The sequence below is a fragment of the Dendrobates tinctorius genome, unplaced genomic scaffold (genome assembly GCF_039654945.1).
Source record: "Dendrobates tinctorius isolate UK_male_01 unplaced genomic scaffold, ASM3965494v1 ptg000423l, whole genome shotgun sequence".
NCBI lineage: Eukaryota > Metazoa > Chordata > Amphibia > Anura > Dendrobatidae > Dendrobates > Dendrobates tinctorius.
This window is the reverse complement of record NW_027362087.1, coordinates 1508453-1529144: the sequence shown is the minus strand read 5'-3', so window position 1 is coordinate 1529144 and position 20692 is coordinate 1508453. Positions and strand designations below refer to the sequence as shown.

The 20692-nt window shown below is 44.2% G+C and overlaps 1 protein-coding gene and 1 long non-coding RNA gene across 2 annotated transcripts in view; one reads left to right on the top strand and one right to left on the bottom strand.

Moving 5' to 3' along the window:
* Positions 1-20692, top strand: part of LOC141076753 (tyrosinase-like) — a 189825-nt gene that overhangs the window by 76010 nt on the left and 93123 nt on the right. Inside the window, exon 2 of the mRNA XM_073564043.1 lies at positions 19229-19439. Within this exon, the coding sequence (XP_073420144.1) occupies positions 19229-19439 (211 nt within the window). The remainder of the gene's footprint in view (positions 1-19228; positions 19440-20692) is intronic.
* Positions 4133-9089, bottom strand: LOC141076754 (uncharacterized). Its single transcript, XR_012227517.1, has 2 exons — positions 6360-9089; positions 4133-5975 (listed from the first exon to the last, which is right to left on the bottom strand). It is a non-coding gene; the product is annotated as an uncharacterized lncRNA (long non-coding RNA).

Here is a 20692-nt window from a genome sequence, read left to right as displayed (position 1 = left end):
TGTCATGTGAGGTGATCACCCCAGTATTACACTCCCTGACACTGCAGACACATGAGGGAACATGGCGGATACATGAGGTAATATTGATCCCATATATGATGTAGGAGCTGATACTACACTAGTACACGATGTCTGAGGTGAATGTGCTCCTATCATCTGTAATGTGAGGTGATCACCCCAGTATTACACTCCCTGACACTGCAGACACATGAGGGAACATGGCGGATACATGAGGTAATATTGATCCCATACATGATGTAGGAGCTGATACTACACTGGTACATGATGTCTGAGGTGAATGTGCTCCGATCATCTGTAATGTGAGGTGATGACCCCAGTATTACACTCCCCGACACTGCAGACACATGAGGGAACATGGCGGATACATGAGGTAATATTGATCCCATATATGATGTAGGAGCTGATACTACACTGGTACACGATGTCTGAGGTGAATGTGCTCCGATCATCTGTAATGTGAGGTGATGACCCCAGTATTATACTCCCTGACACTGCAGACACATGAGGGAACATGGCGGATACATGAGGTAATATTGATCCCATACATGATGTAGGAGCTGATACTACACTGGTACATGATGTCTGAGGTGAATGTGCTCCGATCATCTGTCATGTGAGGTGATGACCCCAGTATTACACTCCCTGACACTGCAGACACATGAGGGAACATGGCGGATACATGAGGTAATATTGATCCCATACATGATGTAGGAGCTGATACTACACTAGTACATGATGTCTGAGGTGAATGTGCTCCTATCATCTGTCATGTGAGGTGATGACCCCAGTATTACACTCCCTGACACTGCAGACACATGAGGGAACATGGCGGATACATGAGGTAATATTGATCCCATACATGATGTAGGAGCTGATACTACACTAGTACATGATGTCTGAGGTGAATGTGCTCCGATCATCTGTCATGTGAGGTGATGACCCCAGTATTACACTCCCTGACACTGCAGACACATGAGGGAACATAGCGGATACATGAGGTAATATTGATCCCATACATGATGTAGGAGCTGATACTACACTAGTACATGATGTCTGAGGTGAATGTGCTCCTATCATCTGTAATGTGAGGTGATGACCCCAGTATTACACTCCCTGACACTGCAGACACATGAGGGAACATGGCGGATACATGAGGTAATATTGATCCCATATATGATGTAGGAGCTGATACTACACTGGTACATGATGTCTGAGGTGAATGTGCTCCGATCATCTGTCATGTGAGGTGATGACCCCAGTATTACACTCCCTGACACTGCAGACACATGAGGGAACATGGCGGATACATGAGGTAATATTGATCCCATACATGATGTAGGAGCTGATACTACACTAGTACATGATGTCTGAGGTGAATGTGCTCCTATCATCTGTCATGTGAGGTGATGACCCCAGTATTACACTCCCTGACACTGCAGACACATGAGGGAACATGGCGGATACATGAGGTAATATTGGTCCCATATATGATGTAGGAGCTGATACTACACTGGTACATGATGTCTGAGGTGAATGTGCTCCTATCATCTGTCATGTGAGGTGATGACCCCAGTATTACACTCCCTGACACTGCAGACACATGAGGGAACATGGCGGATACATGAGGTAATATTGGTCCCATATATGATGTAGGAGCTGATACTACACTAGTACACGATGTCTGAGGTGAATGTGCTCCTATCATCTGTCATGTGAGGTGATGACCCCAGTATTATACTCCCTGACACTGCAGACACATGAGGGAACATGGCGGATACATGAGGTAATATTGGTCCCATATATGATGTAGGAGCTGATACTACACTAGTACACGATGTCTGAGGTGAATGTGCTCCTATCATCTGTCATGTGAGGTGATGACCCCAGTATTACACTCCCTGACACTGCAGACACATGAGGGAACATGGCGGATACATGAGGTAATATTGGTCCCATATATGATGTAGGAGCTGATACTACACTGGTACATGATGTCTGAGGTGAATGTGCTCCTATCATCTGTCATGTGAGGTGATGACCCCAGTATTACACTCCCTGACACTGCAGACACATGAGGGAACATGGCGGATACATGAGGTAATATTGGTCCCATATATGATGTAGGAGCTGATACTACACTAGTACACGATGTCTGAGGTGAATGTGCTCCTATCATCTGTCATGTGAGGTGATGACCCCAGTATTATACTCCCTGACACTGTAGACACATGAGGGAACATGGCGGATACATGAGGTAATATTGGTCCCATATATGATGTAGGAGCTGATACTACACTAGTACACGATGTCTGAGGTGAATGTGCTCCTATCATCTGTCATGTGAGGTGATGACCCCAGTATTATACTCCCTGACACTGCAGACACATGAGGGAACATGGCGGATACATGAGGTAATATTGGTCCCATATATGATGTAGGAGCTGATACTACACTAGTACACGATGTCTGAGGTGAATGTGCTCCTATCATCTGTCATGTGAGGTGATGACCCCAGTATTACACTCCCTGACACTGCAGACACATGAGGGAACATGGCGGATACATGAGGTAATATTGGTCCCATATATGATGTAGGAGCTGATACTACACTGGTACATGATGTCTGAGGTGAATGTGCTCCTATCATCTGTCATGTGAGGTGATGACCCCAGTATTACACTCCCTGACACTGCAGACACATGAGGGAACATGGCGGATACATGAGGTAATATTGGTCCCATATATGATGTAGGAGCTGATACTACACTAGTACACGATGTCTGAGGTGAATGTGCTCCTATCATCTGTCATGTGAGGTGATGACCCCAGTATTACACTCCCTGACACTGCAGACACATGAGGGAACATGGCGGATACATGAGGTAATATTGGTCCCATATATGATGTAGGAGCTGATACTACACTAGTACACGATGTCTGAGGTGAATGTGCTCCTATCATCTGTCATGTGAGGTGATGACCCCAGTATTACACTCCCTGACACTGCAGACACATGAGGGAACATGGCGGATACATGAGGTAATATTGATCCCATATATGATGTAGGAGCTGATACTACACTAGTACACGATGTCTGAGGTGAATGTGCTCCTATCATCTGTAATGTGAGGTGATCACCCCAGTATTACACTCCCTGACACTGCAGACACATGAGGGAACATGGCGGATACATGAGGTAATATTGATCCCATATATGTAGGAGCTGATACTACACTGGTACACGATGTCTGAGGTGAATGTGCTCCGATCATCTGTAATGTGAGGTGATGACCACAGTATTACACTCCCTGACACTGTAGACACATGAGGGAACATGGCGGATACATGAGGTAATATTGATCCCATACATGATGTAGGAGCTGATACTACACTAGTACATGATGTCTGAGGTGAATGTGCTCCGATCATCTGTAATGTGAGGTGATGACCCCAGTATTACACTCCCTGACACTGCAGACACATGAGGGAACATGGCGGATACATGAGGTAATATTGATCCCATATATGATGTAGGAGCTGATACTACACTGGTACACGATGTCTGAGGTGAATGTGCTCCTATCATCTGTCATGTGAGGTGATGACCCCAGCATTACACTCCCTGACACTGCAGACACATGAGGGAACATGGCGGATACATGAGGTAATACTGATCCCATATATGATGTAGGAGCTGATACTACACTAGTACATGATGTCTGAGGTGAATGTGCTCCTATCATCTGTCATGTGAGGTGATGACCCCAGCATTACACTCCCTGACACTGCAGACACATGAGGGAACATGGCGGATACATGAGGTAACATTGATCCCATATATGATGTAGGAGCTGATACTACACTAGTACATGATGTCTGAGGTGAATGTGCTCCTATCATCTGTCATGTGAGGTGATGACCCCAGTATTACACTCCCTGACACTGTAGACACATGAGGGAACATGGCGGATACATGAGGTAATATTGATCCCATATGTCGGGATCCCTCAGATTACTCTTTCATCTGAAGGACCGATGTTCTTAGGTGTGAAGCATCATATGTCTCTAATTAAATCAGCTCCATCGAGAAGAACTACACAGACACCAGCTGTATAATACCACTCAGGATGCCTCCAAGACGCCTCTGGCTTATCAGTTAGGCTTCCGTCTTTTATAGTAAAGAATTTAAACATTTTACAGACATGCGCAGTACAAATGATTTTACAACTTGTTTTAGACAAAGAAAGTCATTTAGGCGAAAAAGCAGAGGTATTTGACCTTGGTTCACAAGGGAGATGTCTGAGACATCTCCTCGAAGAACCGATAAGGTTTTAAACAAGAGAATGCAACATAGACAGAACTCAATTTAACTCCTTCAGTTCCTATCATTCCCCCCTTTGACATCTTCATTTTCCACAATCTGGAACACTGGATCCTGCAACAACAGCGGATAGTGGCTCGTTCACCAGGTACTATCCCAGGCCGACGGGTTGCCCAAGGGAGACAGGTCTTCTACCTTCTCCATCCCCCAGATACTGAAGCCACGTCCATCATTGCAAGAGTACGCTCCTTCATGCCAGAAATGAGATGTCAATCTAGGACTCAAAGGAATAATAGTTAAATTCTTGTTGTTTACAGTCAAACTTCCTTATCTATTTCTACATCTTTTCTTGCATACAGAGATACACCAAAAAACAAGTTTCAATAGCACATATATTACGAAGATACAAACAACAATGATTTTGGACAGCAACGGTGGTGTTCAATATATCCAATATATCCCATATTTGGTCATCTAAGTAATCTGTAGCCCTGACTAATTTATCCCACATTTGAGTAATCATAGGATAAATAAAAATAGAGCTGACAATTTTATTAGCCACACTCATCTGCACTATATGTGGTCTCCCAGAGAGGCGAGGTGTATTGTCAGCAGCTCTTTTGTACAACGTGTGTTTAGGTATGCTCTGAGTATTCAACTGGTCATTCGGAATAACAAAGGTAGCTGGAGTCAAACGACCCAGAGTACAAGCACCTTTTACCCCTACTGGCAACCATTTATATGCATTGTAAAGGGCTACAATACCCTACATCGGGATTTCCACAGGTGGGAGTTCCTTTCTCATATCCAGATGACTCGTTGCAAGGTATATTACCTGAAATATTAAAACAAGTTTCATTATTGCCCTGGGGAAATAAATTGGAATACTCCCAGGACGTGTTATGCAACCTTCTTTCTAGCAGTATTGGTTTGAAGGCATCAGTAGAGTGGGAAGTTACATTAAAACTAACTTGTAGGCCATACATTGGAATTTGCCCCAGGTAGGTTAATCGAGTTCTATTCCTGGGTACCCAAGCCCCCCTTTATATGCCAGATATTGAAGGTGTGTATTACTTCCTGAAAGATTACCCTGCCACCAAGGGTATCCTACCCATCCCACAATAGGTATACCAACAGTTGTGTTCCATAACTTCACATTATTTGTGGCATTATTAGCAAGTGTATCAGAACAACTGGTCCAGGCAAATAATTCCTCGGGTGGCATAGGAATAACAAGGAACGGAATACTAGTGGCTGATACTGCTGAATGTGTGCAGATCCAGCAAATGATTTGACCAATCATTCAGTAATTTTTCATGATGTTGTATAAACTTATTATTCAAGGACATTGGAGAATTTAGATTGTCCCACGCAGCTACCATTATTACAGATAATGCAACAAAACCAAACCAAAACATTATGCACTCTTATGCTTTGTTAATTTCTGTGGCTAGTTTGCAATGCGATGCGTGGATCCAGGTTGGTTGTCCTTCCAACTTAACAGAAGTAGGCGTTGTTAGGAGTACTTGGTAAGGTCCTTGATATCGGGGTTCAAGGGTCTTTCTGGAGTGTTTCTTGACATATACGTAATCACCAGGTTGTAGACAGTGAGTTCCTTCCACACTATCTGGATCTGGAATGGAAGAGAAAACTAGAGAATGCATTTGAGTTAAATGCTTTTGCAACTGGATTACATAACTTGTCAAATTATCCACATTGAGTGTTAAGACCTGTGGGTAGTACAACCCTGTGTTCGGTGGTCTTCCAAACAGTATCTCGAAGGGTGACAGTTTAGTTTTCCCCGTGGGTGTGTACCTTACTGAGAATAATGCTAATGGGAGACACTCTGGCCATGGTCTATGGGTCTGCTCCATGGTTTTCTGTATTTTCAATTTCAGTGTCCCGTTCATTCTTTCTACCTTCCCTGAACTCTGTGGGTGGTAGGGTGTATGAAATGCCTGTTCTACACCTATCATTTGCATGACATTTTGCATTACCTCAGCAGTAAAGTGTGTACCTCTGTCTGATTCAATTGTTTCAGGGACACCGAATCGTGGTACTAGTTCCATCACCAGTGTCTTTGCAGTGGCTCGAGCTGTAGCCGTTTTCACCGGGTAGGCCTCTGGCCATCCAGAGAAGAGATCTACACATACTAGGATATTTGCATACACTCCTACCTTGGTAGCTGTATGTCGTCAATCTGCCGTCTCTGAAACGGGTAGAGAGGCCTAGGTGTCGCTTTCTTAGGGACTTTTACTGTTTTACCTGGGTTGTGCTGTGCACAGATGAGGCATGATTGTACAAGTTTCGCGGCTGCGCAACTGAAACCAGGAGCGATCCAGAAGGCATCTACCATGGCACACATGTGACTTTTTGAGGTGTGATTGGGGCCATGTGCTGCTTGCGCCATGATTGGGAACAGGGACTTTGGTGGGCACATTTTATCCTTATTCTCCCATACTCCATTTGAGTTCAGCTCAGCTCCCAGTCTCCCTCGGTGTACCTTCTCTGTTTGGGCAGCCTTTTGCTGGAGGGATTTCAGGACATCTAGACCCAATGTGGCTGGAATACGCTGACTCCCCGCCACCGTCCACTGCTCTCTCTAGGCCGCCTTGTGCTATTTTAGCAGCCTCGTTCGCCCTTCTATTGCCCTCTACCTCCACGGAGTCACCTTTGTGTGTGCTTTTACCTTGACAATGCCAACCTGGACTGGTAACATCAATGCCTCCATCAATTGTTTCACCAGCTCTGCATTTTTAATGGGCTTCGAATCTGTGAAAATATTAGCGACTTTACCTGCAGCGGCTCTACACGCCTCAGTGAGTGCCTTCAACTCTGCCTCCTGCGCCGACATGTGAGGAGAGAGTGGTTCCGCTCGGATTACCTCATGTGAGGATACTACTGCATATCCAGTGTAGAATCGTCCATCCTGGTGGTATCTGGGGCCATCTACAAAAAAGAAACTCAAAGTCTGCATTAGGAACAGGTTTTTCATGAATGTGTGCAAACCCAACTGTCTCCTGACTCATCAGTTCTATGCAGACATGTTCATGCGTCATGTCAAAGTATCCTTCCTCACTTGCCAATACGGTCACCAATTCCCCCTTTTCTGAATCCATAGGCAGGAGGGTGGCTGGATTCAGAACGTTACATCTTTTGAGGAGTGACATACTCAGGAATTAGTAGAGCACACTCAAGTCGGAGCTGTCTGGCCATAGACAGATGTTTTGGTTGAACTTGTAGGAGTATGGCATGGATCGTCAGTGTCATCTCACATGCCTTCCCTATTACGTCTCCACTTTTTTCCTTGTGCTCCAGCATACATGACAGGTCGTTTTATTGTCCTTGTTTGCTCAATTTCTTTAGCTACCTTAAGGAGGTCTTTCGGATCTACATGTCTCCATTCAGGTCTGGCTGTCTGTACTGCGTCTCGTAAGTCTTTGTTCATACCGTCAATGAATGCATCCACCAGTATTCTAACATCAAGTGGGTTTATGCAAATGTACCCCATGTCTGCCCATTTCAGCTGTAACCGTCCAAGGTATATCTCTACTCTCTCTCCTCTTTGCTGTGTCACATTAGTCAGGAGTACAGACTGCTCTGATTGTTCCACTGCAGCCCATTGTCTTAGTGACTCACAGTACGTCTCCCCAGATCGTGCAGATTTATCATCCATGCCCCAAGCCTGATTCTTTGTCACATCTGTGTGTCTTAATTATATGATCTAGTGCGTCACCTGCCTTTAAACTCACCAACCTCTCTAAGTCTGCCCAGGTACACTTATATGTTTGCTGTACTTCCTTTATGTGTCTGTAAAACGGGAATGGTTGGTCTTCAGGGGCAGGCAGCTGCTTCAGCAAAGCTAGCTGGTCAGAGGGGCTCCAGGGATAATACACCTGTATCTTTCTTATTCTAGTCACACTTCTAGGTCCTGATGGGGTTGGCCGTCTGATGTCTACTGTCAGCTTACTCCTCAAGGGCCAATGTCCCCACTACCCACTATCCACACTATTATGTCAGCTTCTTATGATCTTGTCTGGATAGGATTTAGTGCAATTCTCTTAGGTCAGTAGCACAGGTCACACAAGTAGCTATTCAGTCTGGGTTTGTCTGAGTCTGACCACAGTGTTTACAAGTCCATCTGTTTTGTCTGGGTCTCTGGTTACACTTTGTCAATCAAACATTCATAATACACCTTCCACACTGCTGCACATTCTCAAGCATCATTTATTCACTTGCTATTTTCTTCCCTTGTCTGTGCCTTTTTGTACATCCAAACATTCACACTCTGGTATTTTTGCCTTTTTCAATATTTGTCCCACTTGTTTTACTGCTTCCTTCCTTCTCTGTCTCTTGTAATTTGACACAATTTGCTATACAAATCAATCACACAACTAGAAGCAGGTTCAAACACATTAATGACCAAGCAATCACTTACAATTCCCTTCTAAATTAGGCACCATAACTTACTTTTAACTTCCAATCTTCAATTAAGTACTGTTGCTTTAAAATGCACAAATCTTTCAGCGTGTACCTTACGGATAGAATTACAGAGAATTTTGAGCACAGCTCACACTCAGCAGAGATAAGAGCGAAGGGAGAAGAAAAACTACGCAGCGGTATCATTCCCCCCTCCCATCAGAATGCAGCGTCGTCCTTCACAGAATTCTGTAGTTCTTTAGACTTATCAAAATCAATTTCTACAAAGAAACTCAAAATCACGGGATTTCACTGTAAGGGCAGATAACTGTATAATGAGATTAACCATGTCTTGCCCTTTTTCTGGCCAAATGCATTCAGGAAACTTTACAATGTAATGCCACATATAACACGAACTATATCATTACTCAATTCATTCAGTCTCAGATGTAGATTTGAAATATCTATAACGTATCTGTCCGGGATTCCACCACAACTAGAAAGGTCACAAATCTCTTGACACAAAAATGATGTGTGATGATTCATTCATACGTGCTCATTCACTGATTTTTTTTTTTTTTTTTTACTCAATTACTCATCTCTCATCTTATTCAGAGGTTCTCATAGACATATATACAAGGATTCACACAGCCTGCCTATCTTGCACTTTGGATTTGATTAATACTTTTTCCAGGTTCTTTGCTGCACTACTTCCATATCTATCCTCAATTATATCACATAACCGATTTCCTTCTTCAGGTGTCTTTCCCTGACTGTTCCCCATCTTATCTTTTATTCTTATCCTGTCTCTCTTGTTGTCTTCCTGTTAGTCCCCTGCCTTAGGTGGTGTATTGGGTAAGCTCAAGACTAGGCTCTACTATACCTCGTTACCTTCTTCCTAAGGTGCTAACAGGCTAAATGGAGTGTCTGTTCCTCAGTGTACTACGTGTTTCGTGTACTTATATGCTATGTAGCATCCGAACAGAAATACTCCCACAACACACAGTATTGTAAATAAAGTGTCCATCTACTGGGGTTCTTCAGTCATATCCTGTCACAGGCTCATTTCACGGTCCTGTGCTCATTCGGTCACACTCTTATCTGTCACAAGGTTTATTCGTAAAGGGTGTTGATTTAAGCTTAGGCGGTGACCTCCCCGAAAGGACGCTGTCACATGACCCAGTTAGGCAATATCACCACTCTTTGAACGAATACCTACTGTGCAGCTTATTTGTCTACTTTCCACAACCTTTCAAATCAAGGTAGCCATTCAACAACCTCCTCTATTCCTAGTGCGGAATCGTCTATTGTGAAAAACTTGTCCGTCCGGGTTGCGCAGTATGAACTGTTCACCCAGCCTTATATTCCGTAATGTCAGACCTCTCCCATTTTGATTTGCATCAGCTCTTTTTCTAAAAATAGCTGTGCACACACAGAACCTACAGTAACCTCTCATTCGAGCAGAAATTACATATGCGTGTCACACCCGATTTCCTCAGAGTTCTTATATGGACCTGATTTTACGGCCCCCTCCTCTACTAGATTCCCCTTTATACGGACCTTAGTTATAATGATAGATTATGAAGAGCAGAGAAGAGAAAAATTGATCTCTTACCTGGCCAGGTGTTTAGGTCTGCTGTTCACAATTTCATCAGTAACTGGAGTGGTCTGTAGATCGGGTAGTCTTGGAGAGGTGCCTATATCAGGTCCCTGTTTCGGGCGCCAGGAAACTGTCGGGATCCCTCAGATTACTCTTTCATCTGAAGGACCGATGTTCTTAGGTGTGAAGCATCATATGTCTCTAATTAAATCAGCTCCATCGAGAAGAACTACACAGACACCAGCAGTATAATACCACTCAGGATGCCTCCAAGACGCCTCTGGCTTATCAGTTAGGCTTCCGTCTTTTATAGTAAAGAATTTAAACATTTTACAGACATGCGCAGTACAAATGATTTTACAACTTGTTTTAGACAAAGAAAGTCATTTAGGCGAAAAAGCAGAGGTATTTGACCTTGGTTCACAAGGGAGATGTCTGAGACATCTCCTCGAAGAACCGATAAGGTTTTAAACAAGAGAATGCAACATAGACAGAACTCAATTTAACTCCTTCAGTTCCTATCACATATATGATGTAGGAGCTGATACTACACTAGTACATGATGTCTGAGGTGAATGTGCTCCTATCATCTGTCATGTGAGGTGATGACCCCAGTATTACACTCCCTGACACTGTAGACACATGAGGGAACATGGCGGATACATGAGGTAATATTGATCCTATATATGATGTAGGAGCTGATACTACACTAGTACACGATGTCTGAGGTGAATGTGCTCCTATCATCTGTCATGTGAGGTGATGACCCCAGTATTACACTCCCTGACACTGCAGACACATGAGGGAACATGGCGGATACGTGAGGTAATATTGATCCCATACATGAGGTAGGAGCTGATACTACACTAGTACACGATGTCTGAGGTGAATGTGCTCCGATCATCTGTAATGTGAGGTGATGACCCCAGTATTACACTCCCTGACACTGTAGACACATGAGGGAACATGGCGGATACATGAGGTAATATTGATCCCATATATGATGTAGGAGCTGATACTACACTGGTACATGATGTCTGAGGTGAATGTGCTCCTATCATCTGTCATGTGAGGTGATGACCCCAGTATTACACTCCCTGACACTGCAGACACATGAGGGAACATGGCGGATACATGAGGTAATATTGATCCCATACATGATGTAGGAGCTGATACTACACTGGTACATGATGTCTGAGGTGAATGTGCTCCTATCATCTGTCATGTGAGGTGATGACCCCAGTATTACACTCCCTGACACTGCAGACACATGAGGGAACATGGCGGATACATGAGGTAATATTGATCCCATACATGATGTAGGAGCTGATACTACACTAGTACACGATGTCTGAGGTGAATGTGCTCCGATCATCTGTAATGTGAGGTGATGACCCCAGTATTACACTCCCTGACACTGCAGACACATGAGGGAACATGGCGGATACATGAGGTAATATTGATCCCATATATGATGTAGGAGCTGATACTACACTAGTACATGATGTCTGAGGTGAATGTGCTCCGATCATCTGTAATGTGAGGTGATGACCCCAGTATTACACTCCCTGACACTGCAGACACATGAGGGAACATGGCGGATACGTGAGGTAATATTGATCCCATACATGAGGTAGGAGCTGATACTACACTAGTACACGATGTCTGAGGTGAATGTGCTCCGATCATCTGTAATGTGAGGTGATGACCCCAGTATTACACTCCCTGACACTGCAGACACATGAGGGAACATTGCGGATACATGAGGTAATATTGATCCCATACATAATGTAGGAGCTGATACTACACTAGTACACGATGTCTGAGGTGAATGTGCTCCTATCATCTGTAATGTGAGGTGATGACCCCAGTATTACACTCCCCGACACTGCAGACACATGAGGGAACATGGCGGATACATGAGGTAATATTGATCCCATACATAATGTAGGAGCTGATACTACACTAGTACACGATGTCTGAGGTGAATGTGCTCCGATAATCTGTAATGTGAGGTGATGACCCCAGTATTACACTCCCTGACACTGCAGACACATGAGGGAACATGGCGGATACATGAGGTAATATTGATCCCATACATGTTGTAGGAGCTGATACTACACTAGTACACGATGTCTGAGGTGAATGTGCTCCGATCATCTGTCATGTGAGGTGATGACTGAAATGTATAATAATTAGATCTGTCTCTTTAAGCAAGCCAGACTTATGGGACTTGGGGGGTGGAGACAAGAGGGATGAGAAGGGAAGTTTCAGTTTCACTTCTGTGTAGCATGGGAATGTAACTGTTATGCTGTGTGCTGGAGGACGAAGAATAAAACATATCTAAAGTTTAATACCTTGAATTCTTCATAACGTGTGGATATTACTACTGGCGACGAGGATGGGATATAATCACCTACTGCTGTGAGTACGGACTCTATTTTACCGCTTCACACGCCAGCACCACTGAGAGACTCTATCATGGCTGACTACTTGCACACATTCCCACAATTTGATATGACTGATGTCATTAATCTCTCCCATAACTGGAGAAAATGGCTAAACAGATTTGAGAATTTCCTAGAAGCCATGGACATAAAGGAGGAGAAAAGAAAGAGAGCTTTGCTCCTGCATTGTGCAGGCACAGGAGTCTATGACATATACAGTACGTTACCTGCAGCAGAAACAGACACATACAACAACTGCACTAAAGCTCTCACTGGCTACTTCAACCCCAAACAGAACATCAGATATGAAAGATATAAATTCAGGATTGCCAAGCAGCTTCCAGAAGAGTCCATAGACACTTATGTCACACGGGTGAAAGAGTTAGCACATGGATGTGCCTTTACAGATGTAGATGATGAAATCCTAACTCAAATAATTGTCACCTGCTCGTCTAATAACCTAAGGCGTAAGGCTCTGCAGCAGGATATCTCTCTACATGATTTACTCAAAATGGCCCGTGCTATAGAAATAGCAGATCATCAGGCTACCGTAATGGAGAATGGGGATAAATTACATGTGCATAATCTCAAACAGAAAAACTTACCAGACAAACAAGCCCAGAAACAGAAGAAATGTTATAGATGTGGACAGGATTTCCCTCACCACCAGAACAAATGTCCAGCTATGGGACAAACCTGCAGTAAATGTGGAAAAGGGAATCATTTTGCAGCTGTTTGCAAATCAGCGCACTACAAGCCTCCGCTGCCTATTACAAAATCTGCAGATGTAAAAGTGATAAATCAGGACACAGAAGAAATGTCTGCGACTGAAAACTATGTGTTCACTACCTCTGTCACTGGTTCAGTACAGTCTCCCTGTGTTACACTCTCAATCTGCAACACTGACATTACCTTTACAATAGATACAGGAGCTTCAGTGGATATCATAGATGGCACTACATATGAACAATTGAAAACAAGGCCAGTCTTACAACAAGTGCAGACTAAAATCTTTCCTTATGGATCTAAAACACCTCGAGCTATAATGGGACAATTTGATGCTGAAATTAGATATAAAGAAAACAGGCAGAAAACCACTTTCCACACATTACAAGGATCGGGACGATGTCTTCTCAGCTATCACACTGCCTTGGAGCTAGGGCTCATCCAGGTTATTCATACCATAACTGACCCTGCGGATATGGATGTACAAACTATGGTGAACAGCTTTCCCTCCCTATTTAGTGGTTTGGGAAAACTAAAGGACTCTCAAGTACACCTTCATGTGGATGACAATGTTCGTCCAGTAGCCCAGCCTCACAGGCGTATTCCATTTCACCTGAGACAGAAGGTAGAAAAGGAACTCCAATTGCTCATGGATGAGGACGTTATTGAAACTGTTACTGGTTCCACTCCGTGGGTCTCTCCACTTGTGGTAGTTCCAAAACCAAAAACTCCTGATCAAGTGAGACTGTGTGTTGACATGCGCCTGCCCAACACCGCTATCCAGAGGGAAAGACATATCTCACCTACGATTGATGACATCATTCATTTATTAAATGGAGCCACCGTCTTTTCAAAACTCGACCTCAATAAGGGATATCATCCATTAGAACTGAGTCCAGAGTCCCGATACTTGACCACATTTTCCACCCATGTGGGCCTCAGAAGATACAAAAGATTGACTTTTGGAGTCTGCTCAGCAGCAGAAATTTTTCAGGATGCAATAAGGAGTGTCATTCAACACATCCCAAATGCCTTTAATTACAGTGATGACATATTGGTTTTTGGTAAAACTCAAGCTGAGCATAATCGTGCTCTATATGCTATCTTCGAATGTCTGCTTTCTGCTGGACTCACTTTAAACAAAGAGAAGTGCGAGTTTGACAAAAGTTCATTAGAATTCTATGGTCACATCTTCTCGGCAAAAGGAGTACAACCAGACCCCAAGAAAGTGGAAGCTATCAGAACAGCCTCAATTCCACAGGATGCCAGTGAAGTGCGTTCTTTTCTTGGAATAGCAAGTTACTGTGCTAGATATATTCCAAATTTTTCAACAATCAGCAATCCACTACGGGAACTTACAAAACAAAGTTGTATTTTTCAATGGTCTCAAGACTGTCAGGCCTCTTTTGAAACAATTAAAAATGAACTCTGCTCGACAACCACTATGGCTTATTTTGATCCGGCTCTTCGAACTGAACTGATTGTGGATGCCAGTCCCGTGGGACTGGGTGCTATTCTAATGCAATACAAGGACAACAATCAAAAACCTCACATCATTTCTTATGCAAGTAAGAGCTTAATAAACACTGAAAGAAAATATTCTCAACCTGAAAAAGAAAGCTTGGCAGTTGTCTGGGGATGTGAACACTTTCACTTATTTCTCTATGGAGCTCCCTTCACCATTGTCACAGATCATCAAGCGCTTCTTACAATTTTTGGAAATCCCAGAGCTAAAATGCCTGCACGAATTGAACGTTGGGGCCTACGTCTACAGGACTACAATTATAAAATTGTTCACAAACCTGGAAAATACAGCAATCCGGCTGATTATCTTTCAAGACATCCTACTAATGATGATATACCTGTGCATTCCTCCATTGAAGAATACCTACGTTTTGTTACAGATCATGCCGTGCCAAAAGCACTTTCTCTTGATCAATTTGTAAATGAAACAACAAAAGACAAGACACTCTGTGCCCTAATACAAATCATCCAAAATCGAAGGTGGCATGAAATTCAAAAGGAAAAATTTCCTGATTCTGAGATTGATCTGAAAGAGTTAAAACTATTCTCAAACGTACGTGAGGAATTATCAGTCACTGAAGAACACCTCATTCTTCGAGGTACCAAACTAGTTGTACCTAAGACTTTGCGTAACTTAGTTATACAGATAGCACATGAAGGTCATTTAGGAATTGTTGGCACAAAGAAGTTACTCAGAGAAAAAGTGTGGTTCCCAAATATGGATCACTTGGTGGAAGAAAAGATTAGACGCTGTTCTACTTGTCAATTAATCACTCCATCATCAACCTTAGAGCCATTACAAATGTCTCCGTTACCCACTGCTGTCTGGGAGGAAGTGGCAGTCGATATATATGGACCATTGCCAAATGGCCAATACATTCTCGTAACAATTGATGAATATTCTCGATACCCTGTCATTTCATTCATCTCTTCAACGTCTGCTAATAATGTCATACCAGAGCTGGACGACATTTTCTCGGCATATGGTATTCCAAGAGTGGTCAAAACAGACAATGGACCTCCATTCAATGGACATGTGTTTACACAATTTTCTGAATATTTGGGATTCAATCACAGGAAAATCACACCTTGCTGGCCGCAAGCCAATGGAATTGTGGAACGTTTTATGCGGACTCTGGGGAGACGTATCAAGGCAGCGAGTTTGGAGCACATCCCACTGAAACAGTCATTATTCAAATTCATGCGTAATTACCGCAATACGCCACACTCCACTACTAATGCTGCTCCAGCTCATTTAATGTTCAGCAGAACCCTGCGTATACGTCTCCCTGATGTGACCAGCCATCCCCGACCGAGTGACTCCTCAGTGAGATCCACAGATTTCTCCAACAAACAAGCCATGAAACGTTATGCAGACAGAAGGCGACGGACACAGTCAAGTCCCATCGAAAGAGGGGTTGTCGTGGTGGTACGTCAAAGACCAACCAACAAGACCTCACCTGTATATGGTCCTACAAAATATTATGTTACTAAAAGGAAAGGCAGCATGATCACAGCTGAACGAGATGGACACTCCATAACGCGAAATTCTTCATATTTTAAAGTCATACCGCAGAATGATGACAATGAACTCTCTTTGGTGGAAGATTTGGTATCTGATGGTAGAGAGGACCAACAAGAGGTAGCTGGTCCATCAACAATGAACCCTCTCAATGAGCCCAGACGTTACCCTACACGAGAGAGAAGAGATCCATCGAGGCTTATTGAAGAAGTGTAACTACAGTTTTGTTTGTTTTTTTTTTTTGTTGTTGTTTCTCTGGTTTTGGAATTGAACAAATGAGACAAAACGGACATATGATTTTTTTGGACGTTTTCATGTTGTTGCATTTATCAGTAATATAGGTTATTTATAAAATAAAAAAAAAAAAAAAAAAAAAAAAGGGGATGATGTAATGTATAATAATTAGATCTGTCTCTTTAAGCAAGCCAGACTTATGGGACTTAGGGGGTGGAGACAAGAGGGATGAGAAGGGAAGTTTCAGTTTCACTTCTGTGCAGCATGGGGATGTAACTGTTATGCTGTGTGCTGGAGGACGAAGAATAAAACATCTAAAGTTTAATACCTTGAATTCTTCATAACGTGTGTATATTACAATGACCCTAGTATTACACTCCCTGACACTGCAGACATGCTTCCTCCTGTTCATCCTGTTCTATATAAGCCCCCCCCTCCTCACAGTGACCCCCCAGGCACAGACATACTGGGCTTCCTACATCACTGGTGCCTAACATCTACACCACTATACCAAAAAGCTGCCGGAGTGAAGGTCCACCCATCCCCAAGTCATGTCCTCCTCCGCCTATGGCTCCCGTGGTTTCTGGTTGATAACAGTGTCCCGTGACCTGGGAGCACTGTGACAGTGAGAAGACGCCTGTGTGACGCTAATCTCTTACCACGAAGTCCCACTGTTAATAAAGACATGTTCGGCAGCGGGTACAATGTGCCTAAGAGCACGTCACCCGGCCGAAAGAGAAACGGAGAAACACTCGGCGAACTGATGACAGTAAAACAGATGTGAAGCCGTTCTAGAAAACCGAGGGGAACAACTCGATATTAGGTCAGTGATTCGCAGGAAAGATAAATCCACAAAACGTCCATCGAGTGAGCTTGTAGCGACAAAGGCGGACAGGGCGCTTTTAGAGCAGCGCAAGTTTCATTTTCTGTTATTTTCAGTCATTAAACCTTCTCTCCGCTTCTCTTCATGTTGTGAATGAGGACACAGCGAGCGATGTTCCCGGTGCTGGAGATTGTGTGATCACGGCGGTTGGTGGCCGCTCGGCTAGTATTGGGACCCTGCGGTCTGTGGTCCCCGGAGAGCTGCAGGGGACTGAGCGCTCTCACGCTCAACGTACGCTATATACACCTCCATATTCAACACATGGGCCAGATTTCAGATCATGATTTTAGCTTTCTAAAGAGAGGAACTGGGTCGCCCTCCCAGGGCTGTGGGGTACTCGGTACCGGGCCGGTGTCAGGGGGATGGTGTGTCACAGCAGCGGTGACCCGGTCCGTGGCCCTGGGCGCCCAATATCAATGGCGGTGATGTTAAAGGTTGGTATAGTTCGTGACGCCACCTGTGGTGTTCGGCAAGTGAGGTGTTAAGCTGACGCTGCGTGCAGATCCTCTGGGGCTGATGGTGTGGTGCAGCTTAGATGGTGCAGCTCCCCACAGGTGAAGCTGAAGTCCCAGGGCAGTGTATAGGTGATGGGCCCGGTGATGTAGCAGTGCCGAGAGGTTAGGAAGCAGACAAGACACAGCGGGGTGCAATTTCTGTACCTTTACTTGATAACTGCAGTCCAGGGTCCTGATTACAGATGGTGCTGGAGCAGGCTAGCCTGGAAGCAACTCAGGGTTTCTCTCTCACAGACAGGCTGTGCAGTCTCCTTCCTAGCGCCTGTGTGGTGTGAAACACTCCAATACTTAGTTACTCTGAAGTTCCTCCTGTCAAATGTTCCTAGAACTCTCCTTGCACGGCAGACAGCTGTAGCCTCTCTCTCTGGGACTCCTCTCACTCTCTGAATCCCCGGCTCTCTATCCGTTTCGCTGTTGTGCCTCAAGTCTTTGGTGGGAGCAGGGCATCTACAGCCTCCTACTCCTCGGGTATCTGTGGCAGGACCGTCAGTATCCGTACCACCATGGAGACCAGGCTCCAGTTCTGTGCGCTCTCAAGCTGCGGGAGCTCGCCTGGTGCAGCTCAACCTCCAGCTTCTCATTCCACATCTGCACACTTCACCCTCCACAGACTAACTACCCCTACTTCCTCCTGGCCCTCAGGGATCACTCCTCCCCTCAAACCTGGGTCAGAGCTCCCCCTGCTGGTCAGGAGTGAAACTGTGTTGTATGCATAGATTGACTGTGAGAGAGACCCATCATTGCCTCCAAGCCTGGCACTACCCTCCCCTGGAGGAAGGCAAAGCCAGTGTGGCGACCGTACTCCTGGGGGCGCCACAGAACCATGGCATGTAGGATGTTTCCAAGATAACCCACTTCAATGATCTGTTAACAGCAGGGGGTCCCAACTCCACGGAGATCATGTGGAGTGTCTTAGAGTGTCAGCTCTTTTTCCTTCATGCTTCGATCCGCAGTGTTAGAGCTTAGATATGGTCCATTTTTACCTTCACATTTATGACACATTTTCTCTTTTTCAGTCCATCTGTGTAGAATATTATCTCACTGGGACTAATTGCTTAATGTCCACTTGCGAATGTGAACGTCCAAAGATCATACGGAATCCCGGCGCCACACCAGGATTAACCATTCCAACCAAGCAGGATGTAGACTACTGCCTGAGCTTACCGGTATTGGACGGGAACACCTACACGTCGACCGCAACCAGAAGTTTTCGAAACTGTGTAGAAGGTAAGCAGAAGCGCCATCATTCTGCTGCAGCTAGTCAGTGAAAGTCCAGCGAGGGTTAATCTCATTGCTGTTTCTGCTCTTTACTCTGCACCTGTCTCCGGTTTCTTGTTGGCAGCGGATTATTCCGAATACTCTCCAAGCACCTGATAGTAGAACTTGTGTATTCATTTATTTAGGAACAGTATATGATAAGCTTAACCCCTCTCTGACATCAGACGTACTATCCCGTCCATGGGCCCTGGGCCTTACTGCCCATGGACGGAATAGTACGTCATCGCAATTGGGTGCGCACACGGGTGGTGTGCAGCCAATCGCGGCCGGGTGTCAGATGATTCTCACAGCTGACAAGCGGCACTATATGCCAGGAGCAGTCACGGACCACTTCTGGCATTTTAACCCCCAAAATGCTGCGATTAAACATGATCGCAGCATTCCAACACTCGCAGAGGGCTGACAGCCCCTCTGCCTTTGGATCGTAAACCCCGCAGAGTGACGCAGGGTCCCGATCGCTGCCATGGAGACCCGATGTCGTCATGATGACATCCGTGTCTCCAGAGCTGAGAGACTTCCTGCCATGCGCAGTGATGAGCAGGAAGTCTCTCAGGTCGGTGTGCAGAAAGTGCAGCGCTGACAGCAACTCTGCATGCTATAGAAGCGATCAGCCTGCAAAAAATGATTGTCCCATAGTGGGACACAGTGTCAAACATAGAATGAAGTAAAAAAAATGTTTTAAATAATTGTAAAAATATAAAAAATAAATAATAATATAATAATAATAATATTTAACAAATCTATATTTATTCTCTCACTAAATAAATATTTGAATGGAAAAAAAATCTAAACAATAAAAGTACACATATTTAGTATTACCACGTCCATAACGACCCGCCCTATAGAACTGTCCCACTAGTTAACCCCTTTAGTGAACAACATTAGAAAAAACCGAAGGCAAAAAACAATGCTCTATCATATCATCATACCGCCAAACAAAAAGTGCAATAACGCGTGATCAAAAAGACGGATGTAAATAATCATGGTCCCACTGAAAACGTCATCTTGTCCCACAAAAAACGAGCTGCCACACAGCGTCATCAGAGAAAAAATAAAAAAGTTATAGCTCGCAGAATAAAGTGATGCAAAAATAATTATTTTTTCTATAAAATAGTTTTTACTGTATAAAAGCGCCAAAACATAACAAAACGACCTAAATGAGGTATCGCTGTAACCGTACTGACCAGAAGAATAAAACCGCT